This window comes from Rana temporaria, chromosome 10 (assembly GCF_905171775.1).
Source record: "Rana temporaria chromosome 10, aRanTem1.1, whole genome shotgun sequence".
NCBI lineage: Eukaryota > Metazoa > Chordata > Amphibia > Anura > Ranidae > Rana > Rana temporaria.
This window is the reverse complement of record NC_053498.1, coordinates 80128776-80150998: the sequence shown is the minus strand read 5'-3', so window position 1 is coordinate 80150998 and position 22223 is coordinate 80128776. Positions and strand designations below refer to the sequence as shown.

Sequence of the window (22223 nt, the reverse complement as noted above, 5' to 3'; positions counted from 1 at the left end):
CATTGAGCAGCCAAATCTTTCGGGGCTGAAGTGGTTAATGTATTTTTTTATTGTGTAACCAATAATGACAAAGCACAGTGCTTCCTGAGTAGAGACTCAAGCTTGTGTCATCCTTAGCTAAAAGTTTACAATTTGTTTTCCCTACCTATGGATGAACTTTGATTTGCCTCCAATAGTCATTGGTTCTCAGACATTTCAACTATTGTGTAAATGTCACGAATGTCACCTCTACCCCAATGCAGGTGGTCAGACACTATAGCTAGCTACTGTGTGCTTCACCTATAGCAGCCCGCTTTCCCTTAAGGCAAACAAGCCTACAGGTATTTGGTTGCCCCTAGGACTTATACACAATGCTATAGTGCCTGTCCACCACGCCAGGGCAGATGCGAACAAAGCAAACAGACAGACGACTTGCAGTTAGCAGAGATGTAATGTGGTTCTATGACAGTCCTGATTAAAGGAAGACTGGGTTCAGGGAATAGTCCAATATCCGATCCAATAACAGTCCAGGTAAAAGGTTGGCTGAGTTTAGGGAAAAGTCCAATATCTGATCCAGGTCATACACAGGGAAATCCAGACTAGCAAAGCAGGGCAGACAAATGGGAGCCTTGAACAGGAACAATGCAGGTATACTGTCTTTATCACAAGCAAGCAAGTGCTCCGTTTGCTTATAACAGGTGACTGACCATTTCAATCACCTTGCAGGTGGACACAAACAGGGAGAATGAATGCGGAGGGAGCTGTTTTAAGCTCCCCGAGCACATGGGAATGGTGGCAGAGGGAGTTTCTAGGTCCCCTCGGTGCTGCATGCTGCACACCTGTGGGAATTAGAAGGGCGTGTCCCGGTCTGATAGGGGGTGGTTTCCCCTCCCTAGCACACCTGAAAGGTAAGGGGCTTTAGTACAGGTAGCCAGGGACCAATGACAGGCGGGCCATAGGTCAGAGGGACGCAGGGAACTTTCTGGAAGGAAGGTAGTTGATTTAAGGCAGGGGCGAGCAAGCGTGGGCACCAGTGCCTCAGGAGCCATTACCTTGTTTTGAACTCCCGCGCCCCCGAGCTGCAATGAAGAGCCTGGTAAGAAGGATCCTTGAGAGAGCGGGCGCTGAAGACGGGGACTCCTGGATGGAGCAGTGTCTCTCTCTACCTCACACCCAGGACACACAGCGCACAATAGCCTCTGCAGACCGGAGCACGTCAGCTGGCTCTGCCTCCGGGCCCGCCTCCGGACTTACCGCACCAGTGACATCCTCCCCATGCTACTTTCCGCACCTATTGGACGGTTCAGCAGCGGGCTCATGGGGATTGGACGTTGGCAGTGTCAGTCAGCTGGCTGGCACACACATAGGCAGCATGGAGGAGGAGGCGCCACCGGCCTTCCCAGCCCACACGGACGGAGCAGAACCTTCACCACAGAAGCGCAGGAAGTCTAACAGACTTCCCGCGGCCAAGGCGGACGCTACGGCACCTCCGGCCAAGGGGTCACAGAGAGGAAGAAACGGAGGAGGACAGCGGGGGGGCCGCGCCAAGAAGTCGGGCCCCCCTCCTAACAATAGTGCAGCACCCAGTGTTTTTTCTCAACAGGTTCCAGCGCAGGCGGCACCCACTGCAGACACAGGAAGACCCATGCTGCTGGCTGCTCCCGGCAGCGGCATCAGCAGGACATGGAACGCAGCTAGGTCCATGGGAGCACCCAGCACACAGACAGCATTTGAACCACAGCAAATCCCAGTGATATGTGCCCAGACGGTTCCTGCGTCAGGTCCAGGTAATGAAAATCTGTCTCAGTTACAGCTGCTAACTTCCCTCACTGCTTCATTGTCTTCTATCATTGCTGGTATGTCTCCTAACTTACCTGTTCCTCAGAACTGTTCTGCAGCCACTGTTTGGGCCAACCAAGAGGAGGGTAGGAGCGGCCTGGGGTTGGGTGGAAGTGTATCACAACCTTTACATGTCAGTGGGATGGATATACCAGTGAATGTACCTGAAATTTGTGCTAGGGAAGCTCTGCCTTGCACACTGTCACCTTTAGGCTACCACCTAACCGCAGCCACAAAAGATAAAATTGTCAAGGGTGATTTTGTTGACCTTTTGTCACTCTTACCTTCAGCAAAGGAGTCAGTGTTCAGGGAAAAAACGGAGGAGAGGGAAGGGGACAGGCGTAGGCCAGTGGCAAGAACCTTTAATAACTGGTTACAGGCTTTTCTGATTTACTCTAGTGTAATATGCGAGAAGTACCCTGATAAGAGTGTGGGTTTGATGCAACATATGGATATAGTTTTGGAGGCGTATAAGAATTTTGGTGGTGTCTCATGGTTCTCATACGATGAGTCGTTTAGACAAAAATTATCTGTTCACCCCAATCTACAATGGGGATCAAAAGACATTGGGTTGTGGCTGAACCTTTTTCTGCCTCAGAGAGGGTTCACCCCCAGGCCCCAGTCACCAAATGCGGGCGCGCCAGCCGCCTCTTATAGAAAAGGAATATGTTTTTCCTTTAACGATTCCCAGTGCAAGTTCCCTGGCACTTGCAGGTATAGGCATGAGTGCGCATTTTGCGGGGGGACTCACCCAGTCGCTAAATGTTTTAAAAAAATGGCAGTTGCCAACCAGCCACAATACAGGGAGTCCTTTCCGAAGAGCGGTATCCCCGGTGAAGTTACAAGAAATGCTCCCGTGGCTCCTAATCTACACAGACAGGCAGACAGCCCAGCTACTATGTGAAGGTTTCAAGGAAGGTTTTAGACTCCCCCCTTTTGAAGGGCAGGGTTGTATAGTTGGAAAAAATTTAAAGTCAGCAACAGACTTCCCTGAAGTAGTTAGGGAAATTTTTTTCAAAGAGCACAGGGAAGGTAGAATTTCAGGCCCTTTTCTGCACCCCCCGTTTAAGGACTTCAGGGTCTCCCCTCTTGGGGTGGTCCCCAAAAAAGAAGTAGGGTCCTTCAGGTTGATCCACCACCTGTCTTCTCCGGTGGGGGATTCCCTTAACGATCAAATTAGCGAAGAAATGTCATCGGTGAATTATTTAACATTCGATGACGCTTTAAAAAAACTACGCTTGCTGGGTAAGGGTTCTTTCCTGGCTAAGGCAGACATTCAATCTGCTTTTCGTTTATTACCAATTATCCCTTTGTCCTTCAATTCATTAGGTTTTGTTTTTGACGACTGTTTTTTCTTTGACCGTTGCCTCCCAATGGGCTGCTCCCTCTCCTGCAGCTATTTCGAGTCATTTGCCACATTCTTGGAATGGGTAGTGCAGAAACAATCTGGCTCAACCTTCCTGGTTCACTACCTAGATGATTTTCTTTTCCTTGGGAGGTCGTTTGCTGACTGCACGAAGGTACTGAATTCTTTTTTGGAAATATGTAGGACATTCAATATCCCTTTAGCGCACGAGAAGACGCTGTATCCGTCAACACGGTTAGTTTTTTTGGGAATAACAATTGACACCTTAGCAATGGAATTTGAGCTTCCAGCTGAGAAGGTGTCTCAATTAAGGGACAATTTGTTCAGAATGATCAGAAAAAAGAAGGTCATTCTGAAGGAAGTTCAAAAATTGCTGGGGATGCTGGCGTTTGCATCAAGGGTTCTTCCCGTCGGTCGGATTTTTTCAAGGCGTCTCTACCTGGCGATTGCGGGTTTCAAATCCCCCACGTCTCACATCAGAATCTCTTCGGAGATAAGAGAAGATCTCCTGGTATGGTCACAGTTTTTAGAAAAATTCAATGGAAGAGCAGTTTTCCAGTCTGAATTTGTGACTGATCAAGATTACAGTTTGTTTACAGACGCAGCGGGTTCAGTGGGTTTTTCAGCCCTGTGGAAAACCCATTGGTGCACTTCATTGTGGCATCCTAGCTGGCGTAGGAAAGGGCATACGAAAAACATAGTTATTCTGGAGCTCTTTCCTATTGTGGTCGCACTAGAGTTATGGGGCGACCATTTCAGGAACAAAAGAGTTATGTTCAGCACGGACAATAAAGGGGTGCTTTTCGCAATAAATTGCTTATCGTCCAAATCCCCCCCGGTAATCTCCCTGATTCGTTACCTAGTTTTTAAGTGTTTGAGTTTAAACATTTGGATTAAAGCCCGGCATATTCCAGGTAAGCTGAATGATATAGCGGACTCTCTCTCCCGGTTACAGATGGAGAGATTCAGGTCTCTGTTCCCAGCCGCGGACGAGAGGGGGATCCAGTGCCCAGCACACCTGTGGGATCTGATATAGACTTTGTGCGTATGAATATAGTAAGATCCATCGCCCCAGCTACAATGTCTGCATATTCCTCAGCATGGAGGTTGTGGTTGGCCCATTTGGCCTCGATGAGGGAACATCAGCTGGCATTTTCCGAAAAATTGGTGCTATCTTTTCTGAACAAATTAATGGCTAGTAACCTGTCATGGTCCCAGGTTAATAAAATCCTGGCCGGGATCTCTTTTTTCGGCAAATTGAATAACTTTCCCCCTTGCTCCTCTTTCTTTTTGGTTCACCAGGCATTAAAAGGCTACAAGAAAGGCTCCCAGAATAGGGACAATAGAATGGCGGTTACTCCTCCCTTGCTTACCAAATTATGCTCGGCGGTCGGGGCTATATGTTTTTCTCGCTACGAAGCGTCTCTTTTTCGTGCTCTTTTTTCTCTTCTTTTTTTCGGAGCGTTCAGGATATCGGAGCTAGTCGCTCCCAATAAGAAATCGGAGTCCAACTTTAAATTTGAACATATGATTTGGGGCACTTCGCGTTTTTCTATATTTGTACCGAGGTCAAAAACTGACCAGATGGGAAAAGGGACCTGGCTAACGCTGCACGCATTGCCAGAGTCTCCTATCTGCCCGGTCAAACTAGTCGGGCAGTTCTTGCAAGTTAGAGGGGTAGAAAGGGGGTCATTTTTTATTCACGACAATGGCACCCCATTGTCCGTGTACCAGTTCAACGCGGTTTTTCGGAAATGCTTGTCTACACTAGACTTGGGGGGGTTTCCTCTCTCGTCACATTCTTTTAGGATAGGTGCGGCCACAGAGGCAGCTAGGCTTGGTTTGGATGTCGTTAGCATTAAGCGCATTGGTAGATGGCAGTCAGATGCCTATAAGCTGTACATTCGCCCTCACTGTCTAATTTAATTTCTAGGTCAAGCTTTATCAGTATGGATTGTAGGCCACTCCTACATATTTTGGGCGGAAAGAAGAGCTTCGCGACGTGTCTATACCGGAAGCTTAAATTTTGACCCCAAGTAGGTGAACATTTGTTGGCACGGAAGAAGGGGTATGGTATGGCGTAACCTATTTGATGAATTAAGTTTATTGTTTCAGTCAATGCCAATCTCGGACGTTTTGATTCTCCACCTCGGTGGAAATGACATAGGGAAAAGAAAAACCCTGGATCTGATTCTTCAGATCAAATATGATTTAAGTCAATTTAAACTTTCCTTTCCTGAGGTTCAGTTGGTCTTCTCAGAAATAGCCCCAAGACTTATTTGGCTGAACTCCCCTTTAGAAAGAGTTAGAAAGAGAATAAACAGAGCGATAGCTAAGTTCATGCCCGAGATCGGGGGATTATCCTTCCGTCATGTAGATTTAGAAGGGGGGTTGGTCGGCCTTTTCAGGATAGACGGGATTCATCTCTCAGAGGTTGGGCTCGACATATTTAACAATGATTTGCAGAGCATGGTGGAGTTGGCCGCGAGGTTGGGTGGTTGGGCTGGTGTCGTTTCTAGGGTGCTACCTAGAAACGGGTCCGGCTAGTGGGGATAGTTATAATAATGAGTTAATACCCAACCTGAGCCGTATGGCTAGGTTGATGACTATTGTTGGTTCAAGTTAACAAGTGTTTTGATGGTTGTACATACAATGGTTGTATGAGTAATAAAGTTGATGAATTAATAAAATGTTGATACCAGTAATAAAGGCCTGCGGCCAAGTTTAACCCACCACATGTCTCTTGGTCGTTAATGGAATAGGTTTATTCTGCATACAGTCCCATGAATGCGGAGGGAGCTGTTTTAAGCTCCCCGAGCACATGGGAATGGTGGCAGAGGGAGTTTCTAGGTCCCCTCGGTGCTGCATGCTGCACACCTGTGGGAATTAGAAGGGCGTGTCCCGGTCTGATAGGGGGTGGTTTCCCCTCCCTAGCACACCTGAAAGGTAAGGGGCTTTAGTACAGGTAGCCAGGGACCAATGACAGGCGGGCCATAGGTCACAGGGACGCAGGGAACTTTCTGGAAGGAAGGTAGTTGATTTAAGGCAGGAGCAAGAAAGCGTGGGCACCAGTGCCTCAGGAGCCATTACCTTGTTTTGAACTCCCTCCCCCCCTCCCTTGTCGCGGCCTAAATTATTACGTGGTTCCGGTTGGTTTTGTGAATAAACAACTGGGGATAGTTATAATAATGAGTTAATACCCAACCTGAGCCGTATGGCTAGGTTGATGACTATTGTTGGTTCAAGCTAACAAGTGTTTTGATGGTTGTACATACAATGGTTGTATGAGTAATAAAGTTGATGAATTAATAAAATGTTGATACCAGTAATAAAGGCCTGCGGCCAAGTTTAACCCACCACATGTCTCTTGGTTGTTAATGGAATAGGTTTATTCTGCATACAGTCCCATGCAACTGCCAACACCCAGATGCTGGAATGAGAAGCAGGAGCACAAAAGTGATCCTGACATTAAACGTGTTTAAATTAAAAATATTGTATTAAGGTCCAGTGTCAATATGTACGTCAACCTGAAGGTCATTATTTGCAGTCAAATATGCTTAATTTTAACACTTACAGCAATTCATATAGCAAAAACTGGTATTTTCTGTGTGATGCTGGTGGTTCCATTACCACCCCTACAAAGTGATTGTTGCTGCAGCATTAGAAATATTTACTCTCTTTCTGTGCAGACATCTATGTGGAATACTTGTGGTTACTCAGCAATTTTGTCTGGCAGTATTCCTTCAGAACAGATTTGTGACATTGCACTTCACAATATACAGTATCAGATTTTCCCCTGTTCAGTTCGTTTTGTTTCCACAGTAGTTAGCAGGCAGCAGGTTTGGCTCACATGTGTGTACAGGTCAGCATGTTTGAGCCTTCTGTTAAAGCTTAGAATGTTAGATTCAAGCATAACTTATATACTTGCAGTAGTTTAATAACCTTGTGTAATGTTCAGGACTTTGATATCTGTTGTTCACCTGGCTTGTGTCACTGGTGTTTAATACATGGCATGATTATTGCCAGATTTTCAATGCTCTTATATTGATGTTTTTAAAACGCTAGAATCACTTCACACTACACTGTCTGTGAAGCTAAGAGGAGAAAACCAGATAATTCATATTTTAAGAAAAAACTTTGCCTGGAGTTCTGCTTTGAGGCTCATACCTCCTCTAAAGAATAATAATGATTGCCAACTGGTGGGACAAAGTTCTCCTATACAGGGGCGGACTGACCATTGTGGCACTCGGGCACTGCCCGAGGGCCCCATGCCACTAGGGGGCCCCATCAGGGTTGCAAGGCTAAGTAAAACCAGGGACAGTATGTACAAATCTGTGTTTTTTTTTTACATCTGTCCCTGATATGTCTGAAAACGACATGCTTTTGATGTGAAATTCCTCAGATTTTTGCTGTCCCACCTCTGCATTGCATCTTGGCGTGGTGGCCATCTGTAAGCCCAGGGGCCCCATAATCTTCTATTGCCCGGGGGCCCCATGAGTTGTCAGTCCACCCCTGCTCCTATAACATATCTAGCTTCCTGATTGAATGAGGGGCTCATTTTCTCTACACTGCTTCTGCTTCTAAAGGGATACAAACACTTAATTTAACAAAATAAAAAACGTATGCTTTGTTCTCATTCACACGTTTCCAAACGCACAGCAACCAGCAAAGAAAACATGTGCTTTTTCATGTTTTTAAAAAAATAAATGGCAAAGAATGTCGCATTTGCGTTACCATTCGTTCACATCTGCAAATGCACTGCAATCCACAAAAAAACACATGACAGATTTCCATCTGTTCATTTCTGAACGTAGGGCAACCCACAAGAAAATGCACACCATACCATGCTTTTCAAAAACACACGTGACACGTGGCAACTCCCTGGCCAATCAGGAAGTGAGGCGGGTCCTCAGACCCGATTGGCCAGGGATTCTCAGCCGGGGCTCTCTGTGGCTGGTTGCCCTGCATTCGTAAATGGTAACAAACGCACAATGCACGTTGCCGCGTGTGTTTTTGAAAAGCATGGTATGGTGTGCATTTTCTTGTGGGTTGTCCTACGTTCAGAAATGAACAGATGGAAATCTGCCATGTGTTTATTTGTGGATTGCAGTGCATTTGCAGATGTGAACGAATGGTAACACAAATGCGACATTCTTTGCCATTTATGTTTTAAACACATGAAAAAGCACATGTTTTCTTTGCTGGTTGCTGTGCGTTTGGAAACGTATGAATGAGAACAAAGCATACGTTTTTTATTTTGTTAAATAAAGTGTTTGTATCCCTTTAGAAGCGGACTGGCTTTAGGAAGTGTTTCACCAAAAGTGTAAAGAAAATGAGCCCCTCATTCAATCAGGAAGCGGGAGGAGAATCTGGAAGACAATAGCAAATATTCATTTGCTATTGTCACACACGTGGGTGGGCTTGGGGCGTAGTGCTTTGCGTCCACAGCCCACCCTTTTTTAAGCCAATTAGAGCCTCAAGCTCTAATCACATGCTTCAAAAAAAGAAAAAAAAAACATTTGAATCCATACATCCGGAAATCTGCATGTAGATTAGGGGCCGGGTGCATAGATTCAAGGGCCCCTGCGCCCCTAATTGACGGGTCACCACTGGGTTTGATCTATGGTGGGATTGATTATTCCATTAGGTTCTACTGAAAAGCAAGTTGGAGTTTAGCTTTAACAGGTTCAAATCCTCCCCTATCCAAATTAAAAAAACAGATTTGAGATGGAGGTAACTTGTAATCTATTTTTCAATGATGCATGAGCACTGGGTAGATTGAGGCTACTGAATATGTAATGTCAGTTGTAAATCAATATTTTATTGTCAACAATAAAGAGGAATGATACAATTGACAAAGGAAAGAAGTTATTAACTTATACTGTTTCATGCAGAGAAATTAAGTAAGCTAATATTACATACTATGGATCAAAAGCTCTGGGTATAGTAATCGTCCCACGATGCATTATGGAAGATAAGTATTGTTGATAAACATGATATCACAAACTCTTTTTGCGGAAATACTGTGCTATTGTTGGGAATGTTGCCAGCTGGATTATTCTTTGTGTAGCTGTAGCTGCAGCTGCTACTGCCAAACAGGCATCAGCAGTGAGATTGTGAGGGATTGTCTCATCCCCAAACCCATCAACTTAGTAAGGACCTATGATTAAGTCAGAGGTGAGAAGGTAAGTATGAGCAACTGTTTATAGAGCACTGTAGTCAAAGCAAATTACTATCACCATTTTCTGTACTGAGAGATCATGACTTTCTTTTTATTTAGCACTACTTTTAAAACTATAACCCAAATTTTCAGTGCTTTCACAGCACTGAACTGTGTTTATTATTGTATGTTTAATGACTTTATACTCACAAAAATAGTAGCATTTGTAGATGAACCAAGCTTACTTTCAGGTACGTTCAATGTAATTGTGAGAATAGATTGCGATGCTTCTAAAAGCTTTCTGAGTTTTATAACAGATGTTTCTGACTGTCATTTGATCTGTGTCTGAACTTAATTTACCTCCTTTTAGGCTGGGTCAAGCCGATACTAACAGATGCCTATGTACCCAAGCCCTTAAAAATAAAGCTAATTGTTCTCTGTAAATGATTTTCTTTCTTGATCATTAAGGAAAGCAGAATTCAGAGGCAATTGGGTTATACTGCCGCCTATTGGAGGATTTAAACACTGACAAAAAACAGTGACTAACTGACATAACCCTTCCTACTCCCAGCACGCCTCAGATGTTTGTTAGTGTCCTGAAAGGATAGACATCTTTTCTCAGTGAAGAAAAGATCTTTCACAGGCCCTGCATTGCAACCTGTCATGTCCGTAATGTTAGTTTGTCAAAATTTAGGGGAATGGACTAAATTCATGTTTAAGGATCCAGTTTCTATTCACCCCAAACCTTTATTTGTAGAGTGCTTAGAGCTCAGGGTTCCAGGGTTTTTACTCCCTCTTTTCACAGTTCTCAAATCAAAAGGGGGTTTCTGCCCCATTTTGGATTTAAAGGCCTTAAATGTTTACATTCAGATTCATCAATTTTTTATGGAATCCACCAGGTATTTCATTGCCTCCTTCCAATAAGGAAGACTTTTCAGCCTCAGTGGAGAACAATCAAAGCTAGGAAGTCTACACTTTGCTTGGTGCAAGGTAAGACTTTTTACCCCAGCATATACTCTATATGAAGAATTTTGACCTTTTAGCAGTCAGACCTGGTTCGGCAAGGAGCAAATCTGGGCTTGTGATATTATTCCAAAGTCCCATTCTTTGACAAAGACTCTTTTTGTACAAGGTGTCTCTCATGTAGCTCCTTCTGTTCAACCACCTAAAACTATAGGGGATTTAAGTGTGGTTCTGTGGACAGTTTAAAGACCATATTTTGAACCTAGCAGGGATATTCCCCTTTCTGCCCTTTCCTGTAAGGTTTCTGGTCTTATACAGAACAATTTCTGGTCTTATACAAAAATAGGGTGGCGTTGCAGCCCAGTGCCTCCTTCCTTCCTTAGATCACTTTGGTCTTTCACCTCAATAAGTACATTGTTCTTTCATCTCTTTGTCTAACTCCAGTACATCCAGTACATTAGAGAGATAGCTCTCTTCACTGTCTGGATGTAGCCTGTGTTGTGCTGATTTTCTTTGCAGTTACTATTTCCATTAGAAAACTGGTTCTCTTGTTGTCATCCCTGATGGTCCCCGTAATGGGGAACCAGCTTTTTGTTCCACTGTCTCTGGGTATCTCAAACAGATTCAAGCTTATTGTGTTAAGGATTAGGTTCCTTTTAAAGCTCATATTACTAGATTAGTGAATGCCCATTTTCTGTTCATACCATCATTTATAGTTTTATCAGGTGGTTGTTCAGGCATCATCTGATGACAGCTACAGGTGTAAGGTCATTCAAGCCACTATTTGAGTTGTAGGCAGACCCCAGTTTCATTATTTTGTGAACCTATTATGCTGCGTACACACGATTGGAATTTTCTTAGATGTTTAAAAATAGAACATGTTTTATTTTTTTCCGATGGAAAAAAAATAGGAAATTCCTATCGTCTGTGTGAAACTCAAAAAACACACGCATGCTCAGAATCAAGTCGATGCATGCTCGGAAGCATTGAACTTTATTTTTCTCAGCTCATCGTAGTGTTTTACGTCACCGCGTTTTGGACGGTCGGAATTTGGTCTGACAGTGTGTATGCAAGACAGCTTGAACAGAATTCCGACAAAATATTCCATCAGATTTTAGGTCATCGGAAATTCTGATTGTGTGTACAGGGCATTAGTGTTTATTTACTGTTGCCCACCTCAATAGAATAACAAGTTTTACTGAGAGCTTTCAGCCAGCAGGTGTCTGGTTGCGCACGTAAACATGAGATAATTTCTCAATTCGGATGAAAATGGCTGGATTAAGTGACTGATATCTCATGTCTAGGTACTGCCTATAGTATAATTACAACCAGTTATCTCTTTTTACTTTTCAATTGCATGAGGTAAATCTTCTGTAAGATTTTTCTACTGCGCACCCAAAAAAAACGTTCCTTCACTAGCTGTCCCCGTGCCCTGCCTGGGAAAACAAGTAAGGAGACTGTTCCAAAATGGATGCTAACAGTAAAACACATGATACAATTTCCAGCCTTTACCCCACCTTACACAAATATATTTTTATTGTTGTATCTATAATTGTTTGGAGAAATTAGTTCTCACTATTTCTATTGAAAAGTTTATTTCTTGCTTCCTTTTGATGAGAAACCAGAGAGAATTTTGTCTTCCTCATGGTATAAAAAATCAAAGGGTACTCATTCCATGTATGTATCATTTAATGCAGGGGTGCTCAACCAGTGGTCTGGGGGCCACATTTGGCCCGCGGAACCCTCTAATGTGGCCCGTGACCTCCTGCTCTGGAATGGCTGGTTGGCAAGCCCAGATCAAGGATCGCCGATCCATCATCCCAGAGCATCAGTGTTGTGAAGGAAGCTGGCAGAAGAGAAAGCAAGCAACTGTGGAGCAGAGCCACATAAGACAATGCTTGCTGTATAGCACCGGCTCCTGTCACTGGCGGAGTGATACCAAATATGGGCATATCTGTTCTGCAGTGGTTACTAGGCTGCTTTCAAACTGATCCGCAGAGCACCGGCTACCTCCAATCCGATCCGCTAACAAAAACAGAAGGGGATCCATCCTCTTCCGTCTGGGTGGATCGGATCAAAGGACCTATAGAGTAGAGTGGGCTGTGTCCATGTCTGCTCTCTATATGCAGTGGACACAGACCTGTCATCCGCCCACTCCACTCATTGTGGCCAGCGACCAGTTACCAAGTCTCTTAAGTGGCCCTCGCTCTTCAAAAGGTTGGGCATCCCTGATTTAGTGACTAGCAAATGTGTGTTCCAATCATTTAAGCATAATGATTTTGGCCTCCAAGAATGTATTTTTTGAGACAAATTATTTTATCAGCAAGGTCATCTCATTTGAACTAATGAATAGGAGGCAGAATGGAAGATAATTATGGCATGGGGGTAGTAGAGGAGGTAAAGCAGGAGGTCACTATAAAACAACCAGGCAGAAATGCAGCTTATGGACTAGGAGGGTAAATAAAAGAGGCAGAAGACTGTGTAAAAATGGGACACAGAGGAAGTTGATCATGATGATCATGAGGTAGAGTGGAGTAGTAACTGATTATAGAAAATCATGAGGAAGAGCAGAGCAGGAGCTGATCATGATCCCAGGGAGGAAAAAAGAGGAGGCAGAGCATGAGCTGATCAATGATCAGGGGAAAAGAAAGGGGGTATAGTGGCATATAATTGTGGGCAGGGTATAGAGGTTGCAAAGCATGAGCTAATTTTCTCCTACCAAGAGAATAGTTGGACGGGAAGCTGAGTGTTCCACTCCCCAGTCTAAACATTGAAAGTGTGATCTCTATCTTGACATCGTAGAGAAATTACATAGTAGAGAAGTTGAAACCAAACTTGTGCAGATCTTGACAGTATAAGCAGCCATATAGGTCAATAGGTCATAATATGACAAGCTCCAGCAGAATACATGTGATTACAATAGAGTCTAAAGCATAGAGAAAGAGGGTGACACTAACTATACAAAGTACTCCCCTAGCTACAGAGTGAGGTTAGAAAAAAATATTAAAAGGCAAAGAAAAAGACAATGCAACTTTAACATGATACTTAGCATCTTTGGAATGGCAGAAGGAAACCACCCACCCATTAGTACAGACCCCCAGGGCAAACCACCCCCTCCATTAGTACAGACCCCCCCTCAGGACAAACCACCCCCCTCCATTAGTACAGACCCCCGGACAAACCACCCCATTGGTACAGACCCCCCTCCATTAGTACACACCCCCCCTCCATTAGTACAGACCCCCCACAAACCACCCCCCACCATTAATACAGACCCCCCTTCATTAGTACAGACCCCCCATTAGTACAGACCACCCCCACAAACCCCCCCATTAGTACAGACCACCCCCCCACAAACCACCCCCCATTAGTACAGACCACCCCCTCCACTCCATTAGTACAGACCCCCCCACAAACCACCCCCCCACCATTAATACAGACCCCCCTTCATTAGTACAGACCCCCCATTAGTACAGACCACCTCCCACAAACCCCCCCATTAGTACAGACCACCCCCCACAAACCACCCCCCATTAGTACAGACCACCCCCCTTCACTCCATTAGTACAGACCCCCCATTAGTAAATACCACCCCCACAAACCACCCCCCATTGGTACAGACCACCCCCCCTGTCACGTACCTGAAGGTTGTGAGCACGAATTGCAGAGGACGGCCTCCCTTACGGCTCCCACTTGTGGCCCCCTGATAGGGTAAGAGTAGGAACAGGAGTAAAGAGTGGCAAGGGTGCCTGGCAGGATCAACAATAAGAGGAAGTAAATCAGTCCAGCAGAAGCTTCCTTGCAGGAACTGGAATACCGGAACTGGAACAGCTTAGCAGACTGGATCAGCTCAGCAGACTGGATAGGCTCAGCAGGCTGGATCAGCTCAGCAGACTGGATAGGCTCAGCAGGCTGGATCAGCTTAGCAGACTGGATAGGCTCAGCAGGCTGGATCAGCTTAACAGATTGAATAGGCTCAGCAGGCTGGATCAGCTTAGCAGACTGGATCAGCTCAGCAAACTGGACTGGAACTAGGAACAGACTGGAATCGTTCAGCTGGACCGAAACTAAGAACAGACTGGAATCCTTCAGCTGGACTGGAACTAGGAACAGACTGGAATCCTTCAGCTGGACTGGAACTAGGAACAGACTGGAATCGTTCAGCTGGACTGGAACTAGGAACAGACTGGAATCGTTTAGCTGGACTGGAACTAGGAACAGACTGGAACTGTTCAGCAGACTGGAGCAGACTGGATGGTTAGACAGGCCGGGTCGGTTATCAGGCGGACAGCGAGGTACAGAGGTGCAGACAGAAGGGTAGTCAGAACAGGCCAAGGATCAGGTGCAGGCGGATGGCTGGAATAGTCACAGGTAAGCCGGGGTCTTTCACAGGTTAAGTCTCAGATCAGGTTTCAGATACACAATGCTGTAGCGCAGACAGCAGGGATGGTGTGTGAGAGGCCGGCTTAAATACCCCGCCTAGCTCCAACAGAGGTGTGCACACGTGCATGCACACGCATGCGTGGTTGCAGCCACACTCGGGAACCGCAAAGTCTGAGTCGCCTGTTTCTGGCAGGATCTTCATGACACCCCCTCTGCTCCATTACTACATACCCCCCCCATTAGTACAGACCACCCCCCACAAACCACCTCCCCATTAGTACAGACCACCCCCTCCATTAGTACAGACCATACCCTCCATTAGTACAGACCACCCCCCCCCTCCGCTCCATTAGTACAGACCACCCCCTCCATTAGGACAGACCACCCCCCCTCCGCTCTATCAGTACAGACCCCCCATTAGTACAACAGACCCCTCACAGGACAAACCCCACCTTGGCGGCAGCTGGAGAGGAGAGGACAGTGTGCAACTGCGCCGCCTGGGTGGATAAGACCGTGACAGAGGAGAACAAATGCACGGCACGGACCGCTCCGCCCCCTACGACGTCACTGCAGGTCTCTCGTCGAACAGAGACAGCCGCTCCGCTCTCTGACAGGAGGATAAAGGGGGACGGACTTAGGCAGCAAGCCACGAAACAGCGGCGGCGGTGGTGACCGGCGGAGAGAGCGTCACCGGACACCGACATGGAGGGGGGGGAGGAAGAGGAGAACTCTGGCGCTTGAGCGCCCCCACCTCTGTGGCGCCTGGGTGAACTTCACCCTTTGCACCCCGTCTAGGATCGGCCCTGTGCACGGCACTCCTGTTGCCCATGGCGCCCTGTGCGGCCGCACAGCTCGCACACCCCAAAGGCCAGCCCTGAGTATAATATTCCTTCTTTACAATGGAATCTTTTTTTCTAGTGTTTAATTTTATGACAGCATCGCTTTGAGGCCCCAATCAAGTTCTCTGCTGCAGATATTCAAATGAATTTTTTTTTTGCAGTATAACACGTTGGATTGTTTATAGTGTGGATACTTTCTGTTCTGCTTACTGTACAGAAAATCCTCCTAAACCACTACCACCGTCACAAAGCCAAGCCTTGAGATCTGTGCTCTATTTTTATCCATCTTAACCTTTCTGCTGCTTTTGACACAGCAGACCTGTCTTTTCTGCTTTTTTTCTTACATCAGTTTGCACAATTTTTAGCTATGCCAGTGCTGTTTATGTTGCTTGGAACTTGAGAGATTTCATGCATCGTTGTAAGTGCTGAAAAGGCCGACGTTGGTAAGTAGTTCTAGGTCACACTATTAGAGTGTCTGGAAAGGGTGATGGACATCTTTAGTTTAGTAAACATTTAATGCTTTTGCTTTGATTGTGTCTTTACTATTCTTTTGCTGGATCCAGAGTTCTGTTTTGATCTTGGTCTTTCTAACTGGCTTTTTTCCCCATCAATAATATTCATTTGTCTGTACAATATGTAAAAACATTTCTTAGAAAGTTGGATATTACTCTCTATTCCCCTCAATGCTTTTATATTATAAGACATTTCCTAAAATGTGTGTTTTTTGTGTTTTTGTTGTATGTGAGGTTGTTATATCTGGCATCTTTCTCGTTCAATTGTATAGCATTTATGTATCCTTGAATTGCACCTGTCACTGAAAGATGCTTTTGATAGCTCTTGATTTCCATCTCCCATCATCTCACTGTGTATGTCTTTACAAATACTGGTAATGTGCATGCAAACCCCAGCAGTGAACTTCCCTTATTTGTTCTCTTTTGGTCTGTTAACCCCTCTAAGCACACAACCTCATGCTACCCATGGTGCATGTGTCCAGCATGTGAGTGTTAAAGCCCACCTTCATGTGGTCAGCAAGAGAGTAAAGGAACACTAAAGAGATTTTTTTTATATAACAAACATGTTATACTTACCTCCACTGTGCATCATTGGATATGATTGACAGCAGCGCGAGCCAATGGCTGCGCTGCTTTCAATTAACCAATGAATGAGCCGAGAAGCCGACCGAGAAGCCAGCGCGGGGTGCGGACTTTCAAAGGGGTCAGGTAAATAAACGGGGGCTGGGCGTTAATGCTCGGATGTTTTTTCACCTTAACGCATAGAATGCATTAAGGTGAAAAAACATGTACCTTTACAACCCCTTTAACCACTTAAGCCCCAGACCAAAATGCAGGTAAAGGACCTGGCCCCTTTTTGCGATTCGCACAAATAGAGCTTTCTTTTGATGGTATTTGATCACCTCTGCTGTTTTTATTTTTTGTGCTTTAGACAAAAATAGAGCGACAATTTTGAAAAAAAATGCAATATTTTTTTACTTTTACTTTTTGCTATAATAAATATCCCCCAAAAATATATATATATAAAAAAAAAATTTCCTCAGTTTAGGCCGATACGTATTCTTCTACATATTTTTGGTAAAAAAAATCGCAATAAGCGTTTATCGGTTGGTTTGCGCAAAATTTATAGCGTTTACAAAATAGGGAATAGTTTTATTGCATTTTTATTGATTATTTTTTTTTACTACTAATGGCGGCGATCAGTGATTTTTTCGTGACTGCGACATTATGACGGACACTTCGCACAATTTTGACACATTTTTGGGACCATTGTAATTTTCACAGCAAAAAATGCATTTAAAATGCATTATTTTGTGTGGAAATGGCAGTTGCAGTTTGGGAGTTAACCACAGGGGGCCGCTGAACGGGTTATGTTTCACCTAGTGTGTGTTTACAACTGTAGGGGGTGTGGCTGTAGGAGTGACGTAATCAATTGTGTCTCCCTATAAAGGGGATGACACGATCGCTGCAGCCGCCACAGTGAAGCACGGGGAAGCCGTGTTTACACGCGGCTCTCCCCGTTCTTCAGTTCTGGGGACCGATCGCGGGACCCCAGCGGCGATCGGGTCTGTGGGTCCCGGAGCTTCCACGGCTGGGTAGATGTACAGGACGTGCCGGTACGTCCATCTGCCCAGCCGTGCCATTCAGCCGACGTATATTTACAGGCGGTGGTCCTTAAGTGGTTAAGGGGTCCATTTACTGTGCACTTTGCAGTTGCTCCAGAGCTTAGTAAATGAGGAGAAGCTTTACTTTGTAAAGAGTACCCAATCATGTGCAAACGAAAAACTGCTGCACTGAAACCCCAAAGGATTCTAATCAGCACCACCCAAGTTTCCTCTGTGAACTACATATACTATATTATAGAGGTCAGGAGAGAGTACTCTGTAGTTTCAACAAACATACTGTCCTAGGGTTACAACTCTTCATAGATTAGGTATGGTAAGTGAGTATTGTCACTCTAGGACAGGAATATGCAATTAGTGGACCTCCAGCTGTTGCAAAACTACAAGTCCCATCATGCCTCTACCTCTGGGTGTCATGTTTGTGGCTGTCAGAGTCTTGCTATGTCTCATGGGGTTTGTGGTTCTGCAACAGCTGGAGGTCCGCTAATTGCATATACCTGCTCTAGGTAATAAAGTGTGTTGCCAGCAGGATCACCAGGTGAAAATTAATGGAAAAATACCCCTAAAAAGAGAATTAATGCAGTTAGTAAATCTAAGCACTAAAAAGCTCCAATATATACTATTTTTGTTTTTGGGTTTGGGTACACTTTCATTTAGAATATCTTTTGAATTGTTCTTATTTATCCTCTACCTAATGTAAATATACTTTTTAAAATGGTATACATGGAATAACTATAAACTACAAACAATCAGAATATGGTACAAAAAATACCACTTTCGAAGTGATCGTACGATAATCTGATTTTTAGTACACAGCTTTCGTCCAAAATTTTCTGAAGGGACAAACACGAAAATGTTTCTTGTACGATACCAAATCGTATGATTTTTGTTTAACCACTTTAAGAGCAGCTATCGTCAATGTAAACAAACAGATCCCCATTCTGTCAGGGGAGGAGAGAGAGATCATCTGTTCCTAGTGATCAGGAACAGCAATCTCTCTCCTCCTCTAGTCCCCCCACAGTTAGAAACACCTCCTATGTAACACATTTAGCCCCTTGATCACCACTAGTGTTAACCCATCCCCTACCAGTGTCGTTTACACAGTAATTAGTGTATTTTTATAGCACCGATCGCTATATAAATGTCACTGGTCCCAAAAAAGTGTCAAAAGTGTCTGATCTGTCCAATGCAATGTTACAGTCCCGCTAAAAATCACTGATCACCACAATTACTAGTAAAAAAAATAATAATATGAAAAATGCCATAAATCATTTCCTATTTTGTAGACGCTATAACCTTTGCGCAAACCAATCAATATGCACTTATTGCATTTTTTTACCAACAATATGTAGAAGAATACATATTGACCTAAATTGATGAAGATTTTTTTTATTTTTATTTTATTTATTATAGCAAAAAGTAAATAATATTGTTATTTTTTTAAAATTTTTCATTCTTTTTTTGTTTATAGTGCAAAAAATAAAAACAGCAGAACTGATCAAATTCCACCAAAAGAAAGCTCTATTTTTGGGGAAAAAGGGACATATATTTTGATTGGGTACAACGTCACACAACCGCGCAAATGTCAGTTAAAGCGACGCAGTGCCGTATCGCAAAAAAGTGCCTGGACATTAAGGGGGTAAAACCTTCCGGTCCTTAAGTGGTTAATCAGTACAGTTCTTGTTCAAAAATACAAATACAATACATTACATCACTTCCAAAAAAAATTTGGTCGTATGAGAATTTTTTAACTTTAGTAATCTTTTCATTTTCGATATGGAGTTTAGCATGCAAAAAAAAAAACGGACAAGTGCAGTCGCTGTAGATCCGAGGGGGACATGCGAGGAAAATAAAAAACAGCATTTTAGCTTGCACATGATTGGATGATAAAATCAGTAGAGCTTCCCCTTATTTCATATCTACCCCTCAGATTTACAGCGACTGCACTTCCAAGTGCACTTTGTACTTGTATAGTGTAAAGTAGATTTGCCTTTAGTAAATAAACCCCATTGTGTGTACTAGGCTTAACTATGTAATCTAAAGACTTATTGTCTGATTCACTAAAGGAGTTGGAAATCTTCACACAATAAATTGTATACAAATTCAATTCAACTCTCTAATAATGTGCAGATAAAATATGTAAACGGGAATTTGTGTTTTAAAAGATTGGATAATTGACGTGAATATTCACATAACTTGGAGTGTAAAGACTCTCACATCCTTTATTAAACATTCTCTTGCACCTACTTCACTTCACATCAAAATAAACACATTTTTGTTTTATTAAATACATTTTGTGTTGTTAATCCACAGTTTATTAAAGAGGTGGAAACCAATAATGATGTGTGAAGTAACCCACAATCAGATTTTATATTTTATTTAAAAAATAAATAAATACAATCTATGGATGTTGCATGTTGTACATTAATTTCTAAAGTTTTTTGTACATTTTATTATCTATGAAAAATAAAATATGTTACAAATAAAGATATTGGTTTCCGTAAGACATGGATATACGTATATAAACATATATTCTTTTTTTTCTTTTTTAAAAAGACACATCTTATAGGGGTGCAACAAAATAGTACATTTGACCCATACAGACCCCTTTAGCAAATATAATTCATTGTTCAGAATGCTTTACAAGGATAAAATTGGTTTAGTTACTACGAGCTACTGCACTTATAATTGAATCTTTATTTTTTGTGCTGCTTTTTTGAAAAAAGCCAAAAATGAATAAGTAAATTGACTAAATTCCTCTTGAAATAATTTATAACTAGATACTCCAACAAGTTAATTTATTGCATGGTCGAATATCAAACAGCGTGCAGTTATAAAGGCTTAGCGTTACATACAAACTTATGTCACTAAGCTTAGAGAAGATGCCCAAATGCTTGCTCACATGAAATAAATGACGTGTGACTCACAAACTCTGGTGGAACAGTGCCCCTGGAGAACAAGTTGTCACTGTAACAGCTGGACTCAAAAAGAAAATGATCTACCAAATCATCACTCTGCGTACCGCTAGATTTGACCGCATTTACTATTTATCAGTTCTGTGACACTTTTTTGTCTCTATAACTACAATATTTTTTCATTAAACAGAACTTATATCTGTACATCATTAAAAATATATGTGATGGATGAAAATGAGCAGATCCTACAGCAAATGATGAATATTACATCAAGGAGACTACAACATATAGAGCTGAAAGAGCGATACCGAATCACAAAAGAGCTGGGTAGTGGCTCTTATGGGCATGTGATACAAGCTGAACATAAACTACAAGGTAAGTCTTGAGAAAGAATGACATATTACCATTTTATTTATATAAAGAAAATTACATAAATACTTTCTTTCTTTTTTTTAGCAGTAAGCATTCTACAACCAATATTTTTCTAGTTTGAGTGTTTCCTTTTAAGGGGAAAACTACATGGGGCATGTAATATCAAAAAATTAGATATTGGTTGCAATTTCTTCTATTCAACTTCAGAAAAGCATGAATCTACTAATCATAACGCAGGAGGTGCATCATTCATTTACATCAAGATGCAGCAGTAACGTAATACCTCTAAAGCTGGTTAAACTGCATAAAAACCTAGTAATGTTTGTAATACTTCTGTGCAAGGAAAATGTCAGTGACCCTCCAGTAGATAAGAGACTGCTATGCAATATAGCTATTTTCAAAAATAGAAAGTTTATAAAAAAAGTTAAACAAGAACCCTTATGTATATACTGTATATATATATATATATATATATATATATATATATATATATATATATATATATATATAAATTAAGCGTGAAAAATCCGTGCTACCCCCAACTGCAATAGAGCAAAAAACAAGTGAATTCTTAACAATAGTACTAATTGATCTTAAAGTGACAGTGCTGCAACGATAAAGATAACTGGAATATTCAGTAATATAGGTATGTAAAAAAGTAAAAATAGATACGCAACCAGATTTTTTTTTTTAAATACCGTATTTATCTATTTTATATAACACACACTTTTTCCCTCTGAAAACAGAGGGTAAACAGTCCCCTCGCCCTGGAACAATGCTCCCTGCATAGTCTGAAGTTGAGAAAAAAAAAGTCACTTGCCAGCCCCTTCTACACCGCTCCTCCTGTGTCAGTGTCATTGTAAAACAAAGCTTTTAAACATCTTTATAGCTCCATTTTTTTCTGGCTGCTCTCCTCTCTGAGTGTAGCTTTGATTGGAGGATTAGAGCAGTCACATGACCTACTGTGTAACATCAGAGGAGAGCAGTCATGTGACCAGGTCAGTGAAAAAAAAACAGAGCTATTGAGGTAGATGGAAGCCTCAGTTTGCAATAGGAGTGACACAGGAGGAGCAGTGGGGAAGGGGCTGACAGTGATTTTTTTTTACTTAACTGTAGAGAATGCTGGCAGCACTGTCCCACGAGACTGCGGGTCTTATGGGAGTGCAGTGTGGCTGTGTACTGGATGGGGGAATGTATAATGGATGGGGGCTGTATAATGGAAGGGGGGTATATAATGGATGGGGGGATGTATAATGAATGGGGAGGCTGTGTA

The 22223-nt window shown here is 43.0% G+C and overlaps 1 protein-coding gene across 3 annotated transcripts in view; it reads left to right on the top strand.

Annotated features, from left to right (window-relative positions):
- Positions 1 to 22223, top strand: part of LOC120915227 (serine/threonine-protein kinase SBK1-like) — a 103063-nt gene that overhangs the window by 21185 nt on the left and 59655 nt on the right. For 2 of the 3 annotated variants that reach the window (XM_040325559.1, XM_040325560.1), the window contains exon 3: positions 20769 to 20953. In XM_040325559.1, the coding sequence (XP_040181493.1) occupies positions 20803 to 20953 (151 nt within the window). In that variant the 5' untranslated portion in view covers positions 20769 to 20802. Of the gene's footprint in view, positions 1 to 15804; positions 15973 to 20768; positions 20954 to 22223 lie in introns of those variants that run through there. The other variant, XM_040325561.1, reaches the window with a different exon arrangement.